Here is a 14,576-nt window from a genome sequence, read left to right on the forward strand (position 1 = left end):
GAGATGTAACAACTTGGTACTTTTGGGGACTCTTTAACCAGAGAAATAAGTAAATGGCAGATCAAGAAGGGCCTAGGTGCTACAGCAGGGCTTGAATTTTACCTTGCAAACTAGGAAGTTATTGAGAAATTTCAAGTAGGGGAATAAAATGACCAGGCTCGAATTTTAGTAAGGTCACTTAGGCAATAATGTGGAAGATATATTGGAGGAAACATGGAGCAACTGGAGTGAGGAAATATTAAGAGCCGACTGAAGTAATCTGGGCTTGAACTAAGAGGGCCTAAATTAAGCAGGCAGGGGGACAATTTACAGTCTTGCTACACCCAAAATGGTCTCGATCAGCAGCACGAGCATGTTTGAGAAGCTTGCCTGAAATACAGCATCTTGTGCCATATCCCTTACCTTCAGAATCAGTATTTTAACAAGCTCCTCAGGTAATCTGTATGTCTGGGAGGCACCACGCAGTAGGGGCAGTTACTGGAGGAACAAGAAAATCACTCTTAGGTGTGGTCAGTTTGAGGTGTTTATGGAACATTCAAGGAAGCTGATCCGTAGCAGTTGAGTATATGGATCTGGAGGCTGGGTTGGAGATGCAATTTAACATTTATCAACCTGTTAGTATTTGAAGCCATGGTCCGACCCAACTTTCCTGGTATCTGCCCAGGAAATTATATCATTAGGCAGAGGGCCCGGAGGGAGCACTAAGAAACACCATTATTTAAAGTTCCATACAGCAAAAGGTATCCACAAGAAACAGAAGGAGCTTCCAGTGGTAGGTATAAACAACGTGAGCAGTGGGAAGAGTTCCAAGTGGCCGGATGGTCAACATTCTCATTTTCCAGCAGAGGTCACATAAGAATAGACAAAAGTCCATGGATTTGGCAATCTTGATGTCAGAGTAAAGCTATGGGTGGAGATTACTTCCCATTAAGTTCTTTCTTGACCTTAGTAAGTGGGGATGCAATTTAGTTTCTGCTTTCAAAGTTCAGATGAGTAGAGTATGTGAGAGGAGCTTGGTATGGAGCCAGTTTGCAAATGTTCTCTCTTCCAATAAGATGGTAAATTCTTTGAGGAATAAGGAAGGCACATAGAGATGAGTAAGACCCGGTCCTAACCCTCAGCGTTTATAACAAATAAGAAATAAGATATCTGTAGTACAAGGTGGGACATATATTATAAAATATTATAGGAATTCAAAAGAGGCATACACTACATCCAAACAATCAGAAGAGGCTGCTTACCTCTCCTCAACTGTTATTACAGAGATCTGCTTACTTAACATTTACATACTTAACACTTAAACTATATTCACTGCTTGACTTTTTCTCTTAACAAATCTGATGAATTATTAATAAAGTCCCACTTATTCCAAAATCCAAGGAAACTTCAAACTCATTCATGAGATATTTATTAAAATAACACATTTAGGGAAAAAAATCAATACAATGTATACATCATTACTGAAAACTGTATACCATCATACAAAAAAGGATTTTATTTTGGGAAATCAATTCCTAATTTATGGCAAGTTTTACTTTCAGAAATAAAACCACAAAACAACACAATCTAATTCAATCTTAAAGGCTGGCATGCTGAGCAAGGAATGTTCTTATTCTTTGTAGGAGCTCCTTCTTTACACTGTCAGGTACCAGGGCTGAAATATAAAAATAAAAACATAAGAGTAAAGAAGATCCCAATTAATATATGTCAATTTGAGATTTGGTATTTTATTCAGGACTACCAACAAAATAATATCATAAGTAACCCTTATGCTTCAATAAAAAAAGACATTTGAGAAAATAAAGTATATTTGCAATTCATTATTTGAATGAATTATCTAATACCTAAAACTATATGGCACATGTGAAAATTCTTTAAACTAGGAATAGAAAAGGCCTTTTTTAAACAGAGGCTGTAAAAGATTGATGAATTTGATTCAAATGCAACAACTTAATAAGCTTGGTCAAAATCACCATAAACAAAAACAAAAACTGAGAAAACACTGCTAATCCCTCTACTACACAATTTCTTCAATTTGATATGAAAAAGATCAGCAGGCTTACAGAAAAATGAGCAAAGGAGATGAAGAAAAGGAGAGGCATATAGTTCTTGAATATAAAAGGAGTTTAACCTCACAACAGAAATGAAAATTAAAACCACATTCAGATAGCATGTTTTACCAATGAGATTGGCTAAAATCCAAAGGTCAATAATATATGTATTGGCAAGACTGAGGGAAAACTGGCCCTCTCATATTAGCTGGTGGGAGAATAAATTGACAAAACATTTTGGAGAAGGTAATCTGGCAATACTGTATTGAAATAAATGCATATACTTGAATCAGCAAAGATGCAAAAGCTTTAACAGTAGCTGTATTTGTTATAGGCTTATTTTTAAAATTTTGAACCATGTTACTGTATTATCTACTCAGAATATTAAACTAAAAATGGGAAAATGGGAGTTCTCTGGTGGCCTAGTGGCTAGGATCCCAGGCTTTCACTGTTGTGTGGCCCGGGTTCAATCCCTGGTTGGGAAATGGATATCCTGCAAGCCATGTGGCATGGCAAAAAAAAAAAAAAAAAAAAAAAAAAAGGAAAAAAAGCCCTGCTCTTTGAAATTTAAATTAATATTAAATGTCAATAAATAAATCTACACTATTTTCCCCCTTTTTGGCTACTAAAAATAAGGACAATAGGGAATTAACTATACAGATACTCCTCTTTATAAATTTACTGTAAGCCTGCCTAGAAATAAAGACTACATAATTAATTCAAGTCCACTGGAAATGTGATCACTATGTATGTTAAATATAGTTTTAATCAAAATTATGGTGATGGAGAACAGATCAGCTGCCTTGGGGTTACAGATGTGGTGTGACTATGAAGGAACAGCTTGAGGGAGTTTTTTAGAGTGAATCTATACATGTGTATAAAGTTCATAGAACTGACACTAAAAAAGGGTCAGTTTTACTGTATGTTAATTTAAAAAATAAAAAATACTTCTCTTGACAATAAAAAGAACACTATGAAAATAAAAGAAAAGATTTATTTTTACTTCTCTTTTCTTTTTTGCTCATTCTCTAGCAAGGGAGCTACAAGGGATTGAAATGTCCAACACACAAGTATTGAAGGAGAAGCAGAGGATAATTTCTACCCTGTTAACAGATTAAGTTCTTAAATGTTAACAGATTAAGCATAAATTACAGAAAAAAAGTAGAAGAAGAAATTATAGAAATTTATTTTAAAACATAAATCCATGGGGAGAACAATAAATACTGCTTTTTCCCCCTCCTTTTCCTGAGACATGATTGACCAAAAGTCATGTTTAGCTGTAAACGGCCCTACAAAGATGGCTGGAAAGAACCATGAGATGTCATAGCTCCTTCCACATGGCAGCAGTTCAGGGGACTAGTATTCCCTAGTAATAACATCTGTGATTTTTAAATCATTTACTTTTCACACTTAAATTCTTTTTACTATTTCTGTGTGAGGAAACAACTAACGGGTCATCTAATTTACCTGCTTCCACTTATAATACAACTCTCCCTCCTCCCACTGACTTCCTCAAATGAAATGATGAAAATAATCTCGTTACACTTAATTATATGATGTAACTCCTGACTTAATATTTATTACATATAAATATTTTGTTAATAGTTTGTTAATATACTACTTCCTCTCTTTCCTTTGGCTTCTCTAAACAAGGTATTAAAGGGAGAAATTAAGAAGGTAGCTGAAGTGTGAGTCTTAAATATGAATTACCCTGACCATGAAGTTATGGAGCTACCAAATTCTTAATTAGACATTCAAGAAGACATTTTTGTTTATTTTTAATAAGGAAAGAGAGCAATGACTCAGGGGCTGGTGTAAAACTCTGAATTATTAAATATCAGGCTAAAGTTTACAAATCCTAGCTTCAGGTAATATTTGCCTCTACAAAATCCTGTACTTTAAAAATGATCTAACAACCACATCAATTTACATTTGTGTACTGTTTTAACAGTGCAAAAACGTTTTACACCTCTTACTTGTTTGTTACTCAAGACCATGCACAAAAGTTGGTGAGGCAACTATAACTCTTCCCAAAGAGGAGATGCAAGTACCCACATAATTTTGGAAAGGGTGCTTTTCCTTGTAAAAAGAAAGAAAAGCTGCACCAGCAAAAGAGAAAAAAAAAAAATCATGTCTTAGCCCACATTTCCTTTCACACAATTTGTATTCATTCCTTACCTCTGCCTTTTGGTGTGATTTCAGCCACCAAGTCATCAACAGTAACGTGTTCTAGTCCTTTTTCTTTAATTACCTCTTATGCAAAAGCAAAAAACAAATCATATCATTTAAAATCATTATCTGTAAGAAAGATTTTCATAGAGGAAGGGTTAAGATCATGTTTTTAGAGTACAGACTGGTCTTTAAAAAAAAAAAAAAGGACACTTCTTTTTTTCTTTTCTAATGAAGGTTTTAGTTCAACCTTAAACACAGTATGTATTCACCAGATCAAAAACATAAAACAAATAATTATAACACTTAGAATGAATGTGAACTGTAAATTCAAATCTAATATTTGTAAAAAACTGGAAATTTACAACTGCACAGATCTTATTTCACGATAATCATATCAGCTCTTGAATGTATGGAGGGGAAAAAACTGTAATTTAAGTCTAACTTGTAATTTCACAGCCCCAAATTAAAATACAGAACAACTCCTTTCTCTTCTCTAGGCTGGGCCAAAAGAAGGAGAAAGGAGTTTACACTTATTGGATCCGTATTGTGTGCTGGGTGCTTTGCATCATTTAATATTCACGATAATCTGACAGGCTGGGCATTTTTCCCACTTCAGAGGTGAGGCAAGTGAGGCTTAAAGATTAAATAACTCATTCAAACACGACTTGAAATCTAGCTCTAGTCTTACCAGTGAAGGTCTGTATGACCTCAAAGTCTATGCTTTTATTAATTTGGCACATTGCCTTCTTCCGGTTAATGATATAGTTTCTATTATCATTTGTAGAAACCAATACGAGAATTCATTATAAATATCCAGAATTCCAGCATACCAAAAGCTGAGCCAGAAAGGAAGGAGGCTCATCTTAGTGACACATGTAATTTATCTAATGGCATAATCATCAATACCTAATTGCAATTTAACAAGCTCCCATTTTATAATTTTAAAAATACATGTAATTTTCTAAGAGCTTTTATAGATGATTTTTTCAAAAATAACACTGTTAAAGATAGGAGATATAATTCCTGTAAGTCTGCCAACCATAAAGTGCTCAACATGTTAAGAAAAACAGACTAGGAATAATTAATGTTTCACTTTGAGTAGGCAGAGCAAAAAAGGTGGGATTCCATATTCCATGCCAGAGGAAATCTTGCCTCACTTGTTTTAAGAGAAACACAAAGAAAATTTCTAAAAATTAAGGAACAGGTCTACATATTATCACTGAGAGGAGGTAATCTATTACAACAAGATTCAATTTTCTATTTGTTTAAAATTATGCTTGAGCACTCAATATATCTTAAAATACTGACTATAATTTTTCTAATGAATTCCAAACCAACACAGTTGACAGCAATGGAATTAGCTTATCTTCTAAATGAAACAGATTACCTTTACAGTGTGCCTTCAACTGATCCTTCCAGCCACATTCAATTAATTTAGCTCTCAGCAACTCTTTGAGGCTGTTGAAAAAGAAGTGTTTCCAAATTAAACTACAAAAGTATACAATATCTTACATAGGAATGTTTGAAGCAAAGCTTCAACTGTTCAATTAAAAATCCCACCTTCCAGTTATAAAACTTTAACCATGGCCTAATCTTGGTTCTACCACTAAAAAGTTCTTTGATCTTATGCAAGTCATTTAAATGCTGGGCCTCATTTTCGTCATCAGTAAAATTCAATGAAGTGGATGGGGTACAATTCTTCTCAAGAAACCCTACTCTCTGGCCTTCTCACACACTTTCTACTTCCCTCCACCAACAGGAATATTGTGGGTTTTGTACAACTTCAGAAGGGTATTAGTTGAGTTTGAAGCAGTTGTACTTTTGAAATCTTCAAACTCCAAAATCCATTCTTTAACTACAAATTCTTACCCATTAGCTCTCTTACTGCCCTGTTATATCTCTAACCTCATAGACTTGCCCCTCCCTTTTTCTCATTATCCTTCTAAATTACACATTAACTATGGTATTTCATTAATTCTAAGACTGTGTTTTCCCACACTGTAACAATTCAGTAATTGGCATGCCTATCATAATTTAATTGGCAGTATTTTCTTTATTCTTAAAAGTTAAAAAAATATTGGTGTGTATTACAACTAATGGCATCATGGGTGCAATAAAATATTTTATCCTTTTGCAATACCTAGTCTTACAAAACCTCAATCTTCAACCTAAATCACCTCATTTCTCAGCTTAAACATGTCAAGTCCCAAACCAAACTGCTTCTTTTTCAATATTCCTAACATCCACTATGTGACATTTCCATCTAGATGTTTAAGTCATTTAATCATAACAGGGACAAAACCCAACTCTTGCTTCTCTTCCATCTCAAGCTGTTTTCCTTGTCAGACTGGCAACTCCATTCTTCCGGATCCTCAGGCTAGAAACCTTGGCAGCATCCTTCACTCAGCAATTTTGATAACACTAACATCCAATCCATAAGCACATCCTATTGGTTCCAGTTTTAAAATATATTCCTGAAATCCAAATGTTTCTCACCACCTCTGCCATTACTACCTAGTTGAAGCCACCATCTTCTCTTGACTGGACTGTTGCCAAAGCCTCCTAACTCGTCCCCCTGCTACTTCCCTTGTACATGTCCTTCTCCTCTCACTGCTCAAAGCCCTCCAGTGGCTTCCCAATTTACTCAGAATACAATTTCAAGTCTTTACTACAACCTAAATGACCCTGCATGGTCTGCCCCCTCCGAAGCAATGCCTCTGACTTTACTGTTTCTCTCCTTCACCCAGCTGACTCAGTCTTATTAGTTTCCATGGGTTCCTCAAAATGCCAGGCAAGGGAACTCCCTGGCTGTCCAGTGGTTAGGACTTGGCGCTTTCACTGCTGGAGCCTCGGTTCCATCCCTGGTCAGGGAACTAAGGTCCCACAAGGCACACAAGGAAAAAAAAATGCCAGGAAAGCTCCTGTGTCAGGACCATGGCTCTTAGGAGTCCCCTCACTCCCTCATATCCTTTTGATCTCAGTGAAGCCTACTTTTTTTTTCTTATCCAGAATAACACACCTGATTATTCTCTGCTTTATTTTTCCTCTAGAACTCATCACCATCTGACATATTACACATTTATTTTCTGTCTCCTCCCATTAGAATGTAAGCTGTGTAAAAGAAGAGGCTTCATTTTGTTCACTACTGTATCTCCAGCACCTTAACAGGACATGGCATATGGTAGAAACGCAGTACTCTAAGCTGCATGAATGAAAACAGATGAAAAAACAGTAATACATAATACCCTATACCCATTATTGGCAATACTATCCTCTCAGTTTCTCAAGGCACTGTTCTAGAGGCTTTCTTCTTCCTCATTCCTCAAGTCAAGCGTTGTTGATTTTACTTTAAAAAAAAAACCCTGTAAGTTCTCCTTTCCATTTTTGCTGTTTTCCACTTTTAACCTATTATCTTCTGCAATTTATCTCTAGCCCTTCAAGTCTATCCTCCATACTGCCAAAATAACATTCCTAAAGTGCAAATATGATCTAGTCAGTCCCTTTCTTAGAATTTTTTAATGACTCCCACCACCCAAGGATGAAGTCAACAACAGATGTTTTTGCAAACTACCACCTATTTTCCTGCCATTTCTTTGACAGTAAAAACACTCCACAACTCTCGGTGTAAGAAATCCGGGTAGGGCTCTAGCATTGGAAATGTGACCTAGGCAACGCTGATTATGAATGGCCTATTATTACCTAAGTAGGATGGTAATCTAGCTAGGTCCTTTGCTGAAACTACTAGGGGAACGGTAGTCTCAGTTGGAGAGATGCAAATTTTGAACTGCTAATTTCTGCCACCTTGTGGGTAGTGCCTTCTTGAGAATAAAGCCAACAGAGAGGAAAGCAGAGATGAGAGACAGAAAGACAGACATATTCTTGGCAACAATTTTTGAGTGCCTGGACCCAGTGGTGCCTGAAGCACCTTCAAGCCCTAGACTTTTAGTTACACGATCTTATATAGAAATTGGCTGAGCCAGTTACTGAGTTCAGTCTCTTATCATTGTTAATGGAAAGATTTCTGATTATACAAAAGCCACATTTCTCCTGTCCACTGTCTTTCACATTTTAACTGCACAGTTCCCCATAATATTATCATATTGTAACAAATCTCTTTGACTTTGCATATTCGGTTCCATCTGCCTAGACCGTCCTTTCTCCTTTACCGGGTTGGGGAACTGCTAATCCTTCTTACCCAGCTGAAGTACCACTTCTACTATTCTGTGAGAGCTTTACTGATTACCTTAATCCCCAGATAGAATTGAGAGATCCCTCTTGCTCCTTATATATATTTCTCTCATAAAATTTATCACCCTGCTCCTGGAAGCCTTTTTTGATTCCTTAGACTCTCCTCTGTACTTCCAAAGCTGTTCATTCTTCAAATATTTACTTGGCCAATTATGTGCTAGGCATGATGCTCGGTATACAGTAGTATTTCTGCTGTCAAGGAACTCAGATTCTATTGATACAAACTAGCAAAGGAGGTGATTATAATACAAAGTGATTAAATACTATGATAGAACAAGGTATTTGGGAGTTAACAGATTTCTAGAAAAGATGATACTTAAATTAAGACCTGATAATGAGCTAGAATTAGTTACAGATGGGGGGAAGGACGAAGAATGTTTCAGAGAGTAGGAATAGCACACATTGCTCTGAGGTAACTGAAACTGGTTCCATCATGTTGTCTCCCTGTTAAAAAGTGGGTAACATTTTCTCTTCAATTGTAGTCATCTGGGTATGTATTTTTCTTCTCCATTAGATTAGACATTTTTTGAGAGAGAGTCATTTCCTGTTCATCTTTGTACATGATCCACTTCCCTCCAAGTCTTGCAATATTGAACAGACCTAAGCATTTTTAACAGATGTTAGGAATTGCTTTTGATAATCTCAATTTTCTGTAATTATTTCCACTGACATCAGTTTTGTTACTTTTTAGATTCTTATAACTGTAATTTAAAGATGTTAAATGTAATTAACACAATCGATTACTTACCGTTCTCTTTCTCCAGTTTCTATCAACTTTTGGTTAATTGCTGCTCTCATCTGCGCATCTTTGTTCATCTTGCTAACCTGAACATCAACATGTATTTTCAGATATAGAACACTTACAAAGCATTTTCTTCTAAATCCTCTCAGGCACCTCAACACATTTAACATTCTGTCTATCAACTGAAGGGGTGATAAATTTCAACAATGTGTTAACAAGGTCCTTACTCTCAATATTATTTACTGCATCCCAAGAAGTCATGACCATGACTTTACAATTTTCTTCCCCCATGTACCCTTTATTAATGAGTCTTTGGATAATGACAACTACTGTAACATTTATTAAACACTTACGTGCCTGGAACTGAGCTAAAGCATTGAGTTTTTAATCTCATTTAATTCCCAGATCTTATTCTTTTATGCAAATACTATTAACATAGTTTGTATTTTACAGATGAGGAAACTGAGGCACCGAGATAGAAAAGTGGTGAAGGCAGGACTTGAACTCAGGTACTGTGACCCCAGAAGCCGCAAAATACTTTAACCGCACATAATAACTGACTGCTAATCATTTCTGCATCTTAATTAACTGTATTCAAATTTTGGGGGAAGCTATATAACCTAAATATCAATAGAAGATTACGCACAGTTTGTGAAAAATGAAATTCCTGGGTAAGGCTCTTAAGTGCTTTACTTTACTTTCCACTAGTATGTACCCAGAATTACAACTGCCAAACTAGCTGTAAATATGTGTGTGTGTATATGCTCTTTATCAAGCTTGCTGGTTGGGTTAAGGAGAAAACAAATCTCAAATAATTCCTAACTTAGAAAATTCTCAGTTTTCAGTAAAAGCAGACAACCAAAACGGTGTAAAAAGGACGGGGAGGATAAGCTGTAAAACTTGGAATAAGCTAACGTTACTCCACTTATCTGTCACCAACTTGAGACTACTTTTGTTGTCCCCCACCTCGCCGCCTCTATGAAAACTCAAGACTGGCAGTGAGTTTTCAGAGTTGATTTTTTTTTTTTTTTAATGGAACAGGAAAAAGGAGAGGTTGAGAAAGGACTAGGATATGTTTGCTTTTGCAGTCGCAGGCTAACATTTTCAAAATAATACTAAGGTCTAGTCCGTACCATTAGCAGAATACTGAACTTGATCTTGCCTTGGCCCCCAAAATACGGAGAGTGACCTTGGACAAGTCAGTTCTTAAAGGCCTCAGTTTTCTCACTGGTAAAGCAAGGGCGCTAGGGGATCCCTCCCAGTTCAGACAGTCTTTGGGAAAACAGAATAGGGCGGAGACAGCGGGAGAGGCGGGAGGGGAGGAGCCAGAAAACAAAGCGAGGACTGGCTTCAGGCCAACTCCGGTAGCACGCCCTGTCGGAGAGCCCTACAGGCCCGCGAGCGCGGGTCGGGGAAGCTAACGAAAGACAGCACATCGAAAGGAGCCTGGGCTGGGCCCGGGTCCCGGCCCTGAGGACCACGGGCATAGCTCACCACCATCACCGCGGGCGAGGGCCGTCCCTTCCCAGCGACGAAATGACCCTTGCGCTGACGACCGTTACCTACCACACTCTTCGGCTGCCCGGACCTAGACCCTCAGTAGCTCGGGCACCTAAGCACACAGAAAGCTAGCACACGCATTTCCGGGGCGGGGTCTCGCCACCCTGCCTATAATGTGAGAATTTAACCAGCGCGGGCCGCCTCCTGGTCGCTCAGCCCTCTGGGTAAGAGAGTCCAGATCCTGCTGTCGCACGGGCATTGAGTTCCCGCAAAACTACATATCCCAGCATGCAACAGAGCCAACTTCCCCGTGGGCACTACATTTCCCAGAAGGCACGCTACGCCGCAGTGTTTTCTGGGATGGGAACCACGCCGCTTCCCAGCCACGGTGATAAGCTTGAAGCGCGGACCTTTCAACCCGAACTTTATTAATTCTCACGCTAGGCCCCTGGAAGGCGATGGAGGTGGCCGCTAATTGCTCCCTGCGGGTGAAGAGACCTCTGTTGGATCCCCGCTTCGAGGGTTATAAGCTCTCCCTCGAGCCGCTGCCCTGTTACCAGCTGGAGCTTGACGCAGGTGGGTAGCGGCGGTGCCCCCTAGCACTCTGTTCCTTTCTCCTTTTGGCTTCCGAAACTCGACGCTTCCCGCATTTTCTTCTTTTCTGACTCCGGCTAGCCAGGCAACCGTGGCCTTCCTCACGGCCTGCCCGGCAGGGGTGGACCAGAGTGGCTGCCTCTGGAGAATGATGCCTGTCCCCGACCCCCGAGGAAGCCGCCTTCGAGTGGCTCTGCCGTAGCGGGACCCTGGGCCGGCCCTAGGCTCCGCTGCCCGTGCTCCGAGGTCCTGCATGCGGGTGCTTTCTGGGCTCCGCCCGCCTGTCGGTCCTGGCCTGGCCCCTGCTGCGGAGAGAGCTCAGGGCAGGCTTTCTTCCTGGAGCATCCTCTGTAAACGTGTGCGTTGAGAAGTCACACCTTTTTGGAGGACCTTCTGCTTCTGTTTCCTCTGGCCGAGACCCAGTTCTTAGAAGAGAAACTCCATTGCAGTTAGGAGCGTTTTCAATTACCTACGGGCCATCAGATTAAGGACTCTATCGTAGATTACATCTCGAGAAAAATTTGAGGAAAAGTTGGTTTAGCACCCACACTTCTACTACTTGTTTTGTTTATCTGTAGGTGGCGGGAATATTCATCCTTGTTTTTACAAGGTAAAGAATGGCATTTTTGTTAATGATAAAGAGCTCAAAGATTGCATTTTTAATACACAGCCCTGCTGATTCTGATGCATGTTGTCAGTGGATCACACTTTGAGAAATAATCTAGAGTTAATAAGTTTTATAGAATCAAATGTTTATTCATTTAATATATAAATTATATAAGTTCAGAAATCTCTATTGAGAGCCTGTTTTATGTTATATGCTGATACAATCAAGATGAATATGACACAGCCAGTAACATAAAAATGTTGTTGTCTAGTTAGGAAGAAAAGTGTAAGCAAGTAATTATAAGACAGTAAGGCAGTGATAGGGATATGTACAAAACATATTGATAATGTTCAGTATCTTTCCCAAACCAGCCTGGGACATCTGGGAAAGCTTCCAAAAGAAGTTGATATCTAAGTTGAGCTTTAAAGAATAGGTAGTTGATCAGGGTAAGAGAAAATGAGTTTGATGTTTCTTTTCATTCCCTTCCTTTCTCTCTCCCACCCCATATAAATAAATGATACCACCATGTTAGTTAGCCTTGCATTAAAAAACCACCCCAAAACTTAGTGGCTCAAAACAGTAAGCAGTTATTATTGCTTACAAGTCTACAGGTCAGCTAGGTGGTTCTAGTCATGACTGTGTAGTCTTTTCTCATATGTTTGGGGTTTCTCTGGCTGTAGGCTGGTTTAAGATGATTTCAGATGGTCTCTTATCCTTCAGCATGCTGGCACAGGGTTATTCCAAGAGTCTTGTCTTGAAGAGTTTTTCAAGCTCTGATTGCAGTAAGTGTGCTATTGTCCCGTTGGCCAAAGCAAGTCGTATAATCAAGCTTAGTGTCAATATGGGAAGCTCAAACCAAAGGGCATAATAGATCCAGGGAAGCATAAAAAATTGGGACTACTAGTGCAGGTTGACATAATTGCTCATGCGAGAGTCATCTTTGGTGTATTTCTTCTCTTTTGTCCCCTATTGTTTCTCAGCAAATCTAGTCAACTCAAAATCTTGACTTCTCCATGCCTCTATCCTTGTCCAAATCCTTGTTGTTTCTTACCTGAACTATAGTACCTTCCTGACTAGGCTTCCTGCCTTCGATTTTGGGCTCCTTCATTCCATTCTTTGGAAGGCAGTACTTATAGTTTTTTATCGATAACTCTACATTTGTTTGATATCTGTTTCCTCCACTAGACTGTGAGCTCCATGGATACAGCAGTGTTTCTCTTGTGCTTGGCATAGTGGGTACTCAATACATTGAGTGAATGAAGAAGAGAGGTTGTTGTTGAGGTCATTCCATTCATGGGAAGCATGGGCAAAGGGAAAATAGATTGTGTGCAGGGCACTATTGCAGTGCTGTATTGCCTGAGCAAAAAATCTGCTGGGAAAATGAGAGGACTTAGATGAGGGCACTTTTTGTCTTTTGTACTTTATCCTGTGAGTCAGTGTTTCCCAGACTTTTCCATGGGCAATTACAATAGAAAATAAAGCTCAGCTGTCATAGATTTACCAACTTTTTAATTTGCTAAGTGCAGGTGTTTCTTAAGAACTATCACGTACTCACCCACACTTTCATAAACAAAAGGATATTTTGACACCAAAAAAGCAGGAAGCAAAATCTCACAATAAATAGTCCTCTTAATTGAATACATTAACTTTATGAAAAACTAAGTTGTTCTTTTTTGCCCCTCATTTCACCAGTGTTGGTCTTAGATTCTGTTTGGGATGCACAAGTGGAGGTGATGAGGTGCCATTTAGGGTTTTAAGTGTGGAAGGGAAGTGGCAGGTTTGGGGATTGAATAGTTCACTCCTAGGCTCTGTGGAGATTGAGTTTGGAAGATGAGGGGAATGGAGATGGGGAGACCAGTTTGGAGGCTTTGCTAATAGTTCACGTGAGGAGCTTTCATTAAGAATTAATTACTGGGCTTCCCTGGTGGCGCAGTGGTTGAGAGTCTGCCTGCTAATGCAGGGGACACGGGTTCGAGCCCTGGTCTGGGAAGATCCCACATGCCGCGGAGCAGCTGGGCCCGTGAGCCACAACTACTGAGCCTGCGCGTCTGGAGCCTGTGCCCCGCAACGGGAGGGGCCGCGGTGGTGAGAGGCCCGCGCACCGCGATGAAGAGCGGTCCCCGCACCGCGATGAAGAGTGGCCCCCGCTTGCCGCAACTAGAGAAAGCCCTCGCACGAACCGAAGACCCAACACAGCCAAAAATAATAAATAAATAAATAAATAAATAAAGTAGCTATTAAAAAAATAAATAAATAAATAAAATTCCTCCCCTCATTTAAAAAAAAAAAAAAAAAAGAAGTAAAGAGTTTAAAAAAAAAAAAAAAAAAAAAAAAAAAAGAATTAATTACTTGAGGAGGATGATGAAGAAGAGGTTAATTCTTTTAAAAACTGCCATTTCTAGAGATATTGTGAGGTGTGATTGAGCTACTCCTCCTGACAGTTTGATTTCTTTTATAACCAACCTAAGGGGTTCATGTTAATTCAGCAGACGGTTGGCGGGCACCTGTGGAGTGTGAAGCTTCCCAGTTGGGATGTGAGAATGAAGATGTGGTGTCTGGTCTCAAATTGCTTGGAGCTTTGAGTTTTATTCTCTTGTCTTAAATGTTATTAAATTGTTCTGAAACCCCCTATGCTAAATAAACAGTAAATGTCACTTTGTCT

The 14,576-nt window shown here is 39.1% G+C and overlaps 2 protein-coding genes across 4 annotated transcripts in view; one reads left to right on the forward strand and one right to left on the reverse strand.

Annotated features, from left to right (window-relative positions):
* Positions 1-510: 510 nt before the first annotated feature.
* On the reverse strand, positions 511-10,854 carry ENY2 (ENY2 transcription and export complex 2 subunit). Of its 2 annotated transcripts, none has more exons than XM_059902082.1 (5): positions 10,708-10,854; positions 9,220-9,296; positions 5,611-5,681; positions 4,230-4,304; positions 511-1,654 (listed from the first exon to the last, which is right to left on the reverse strand). In XM_059902082.1, the coding sequence occupies exons 1-5, from the start codon at positions 10,711-10,713 to the stop codon at positions 1,578-1,580; spliced, it is 306 nt and encodes a 101-aa protein (XP_059758065.1). In that variant the 5' UTR covers positions 10,714-10,854; the 3' UTR covers positions 511-1,577. The 2 variants fall into 2 exon arrangements, with proteins under 2 accessions (XP_059758065.1, XP_059758066.1); XM_059902083.1 differs by having other exon boundaries at positions 10,780-10,852.
* A 222-nt stretch (positions 10,855-11,076) lies between these two features.
* Positions 11,077-14,576, forward strand: part of NUDCD1 (NudC domain containing 1) — a 92,773-nt gene continuing 89,273 nt past the window's right edge. For both annotated transcript variants that reach the window (XM_059901326.1, XM_059901327.1), the window contains exon 1: positions 11,077-11,289. In XM_059901326.1, the coding sequence (XP_059757309.1) occupies positions 11,172-11,289 (118 nt within the window). In that variant the 5' untranslated portion in view covers positions 11,077-11,171. The remainder of the gene's footprint in view (positions 11,290-14,576) is intronic.

The sequence above is a fragment of the Balaenoptera ricei genome, chromosome 17, assembly GCF_028023285.1.
Source record: "Balaenoptera ricei isolate mBalRic1 chromosome 17, mBalRic1.hap2, whole genome shotgun sequence".
Classification (NCBI taxonomy): Eukaryota; Metazoa; Chordata; class Mammalia; order Artiodactyla; family Balaenopteridae; genus Balaenoptera; species Balaenoptera ricei.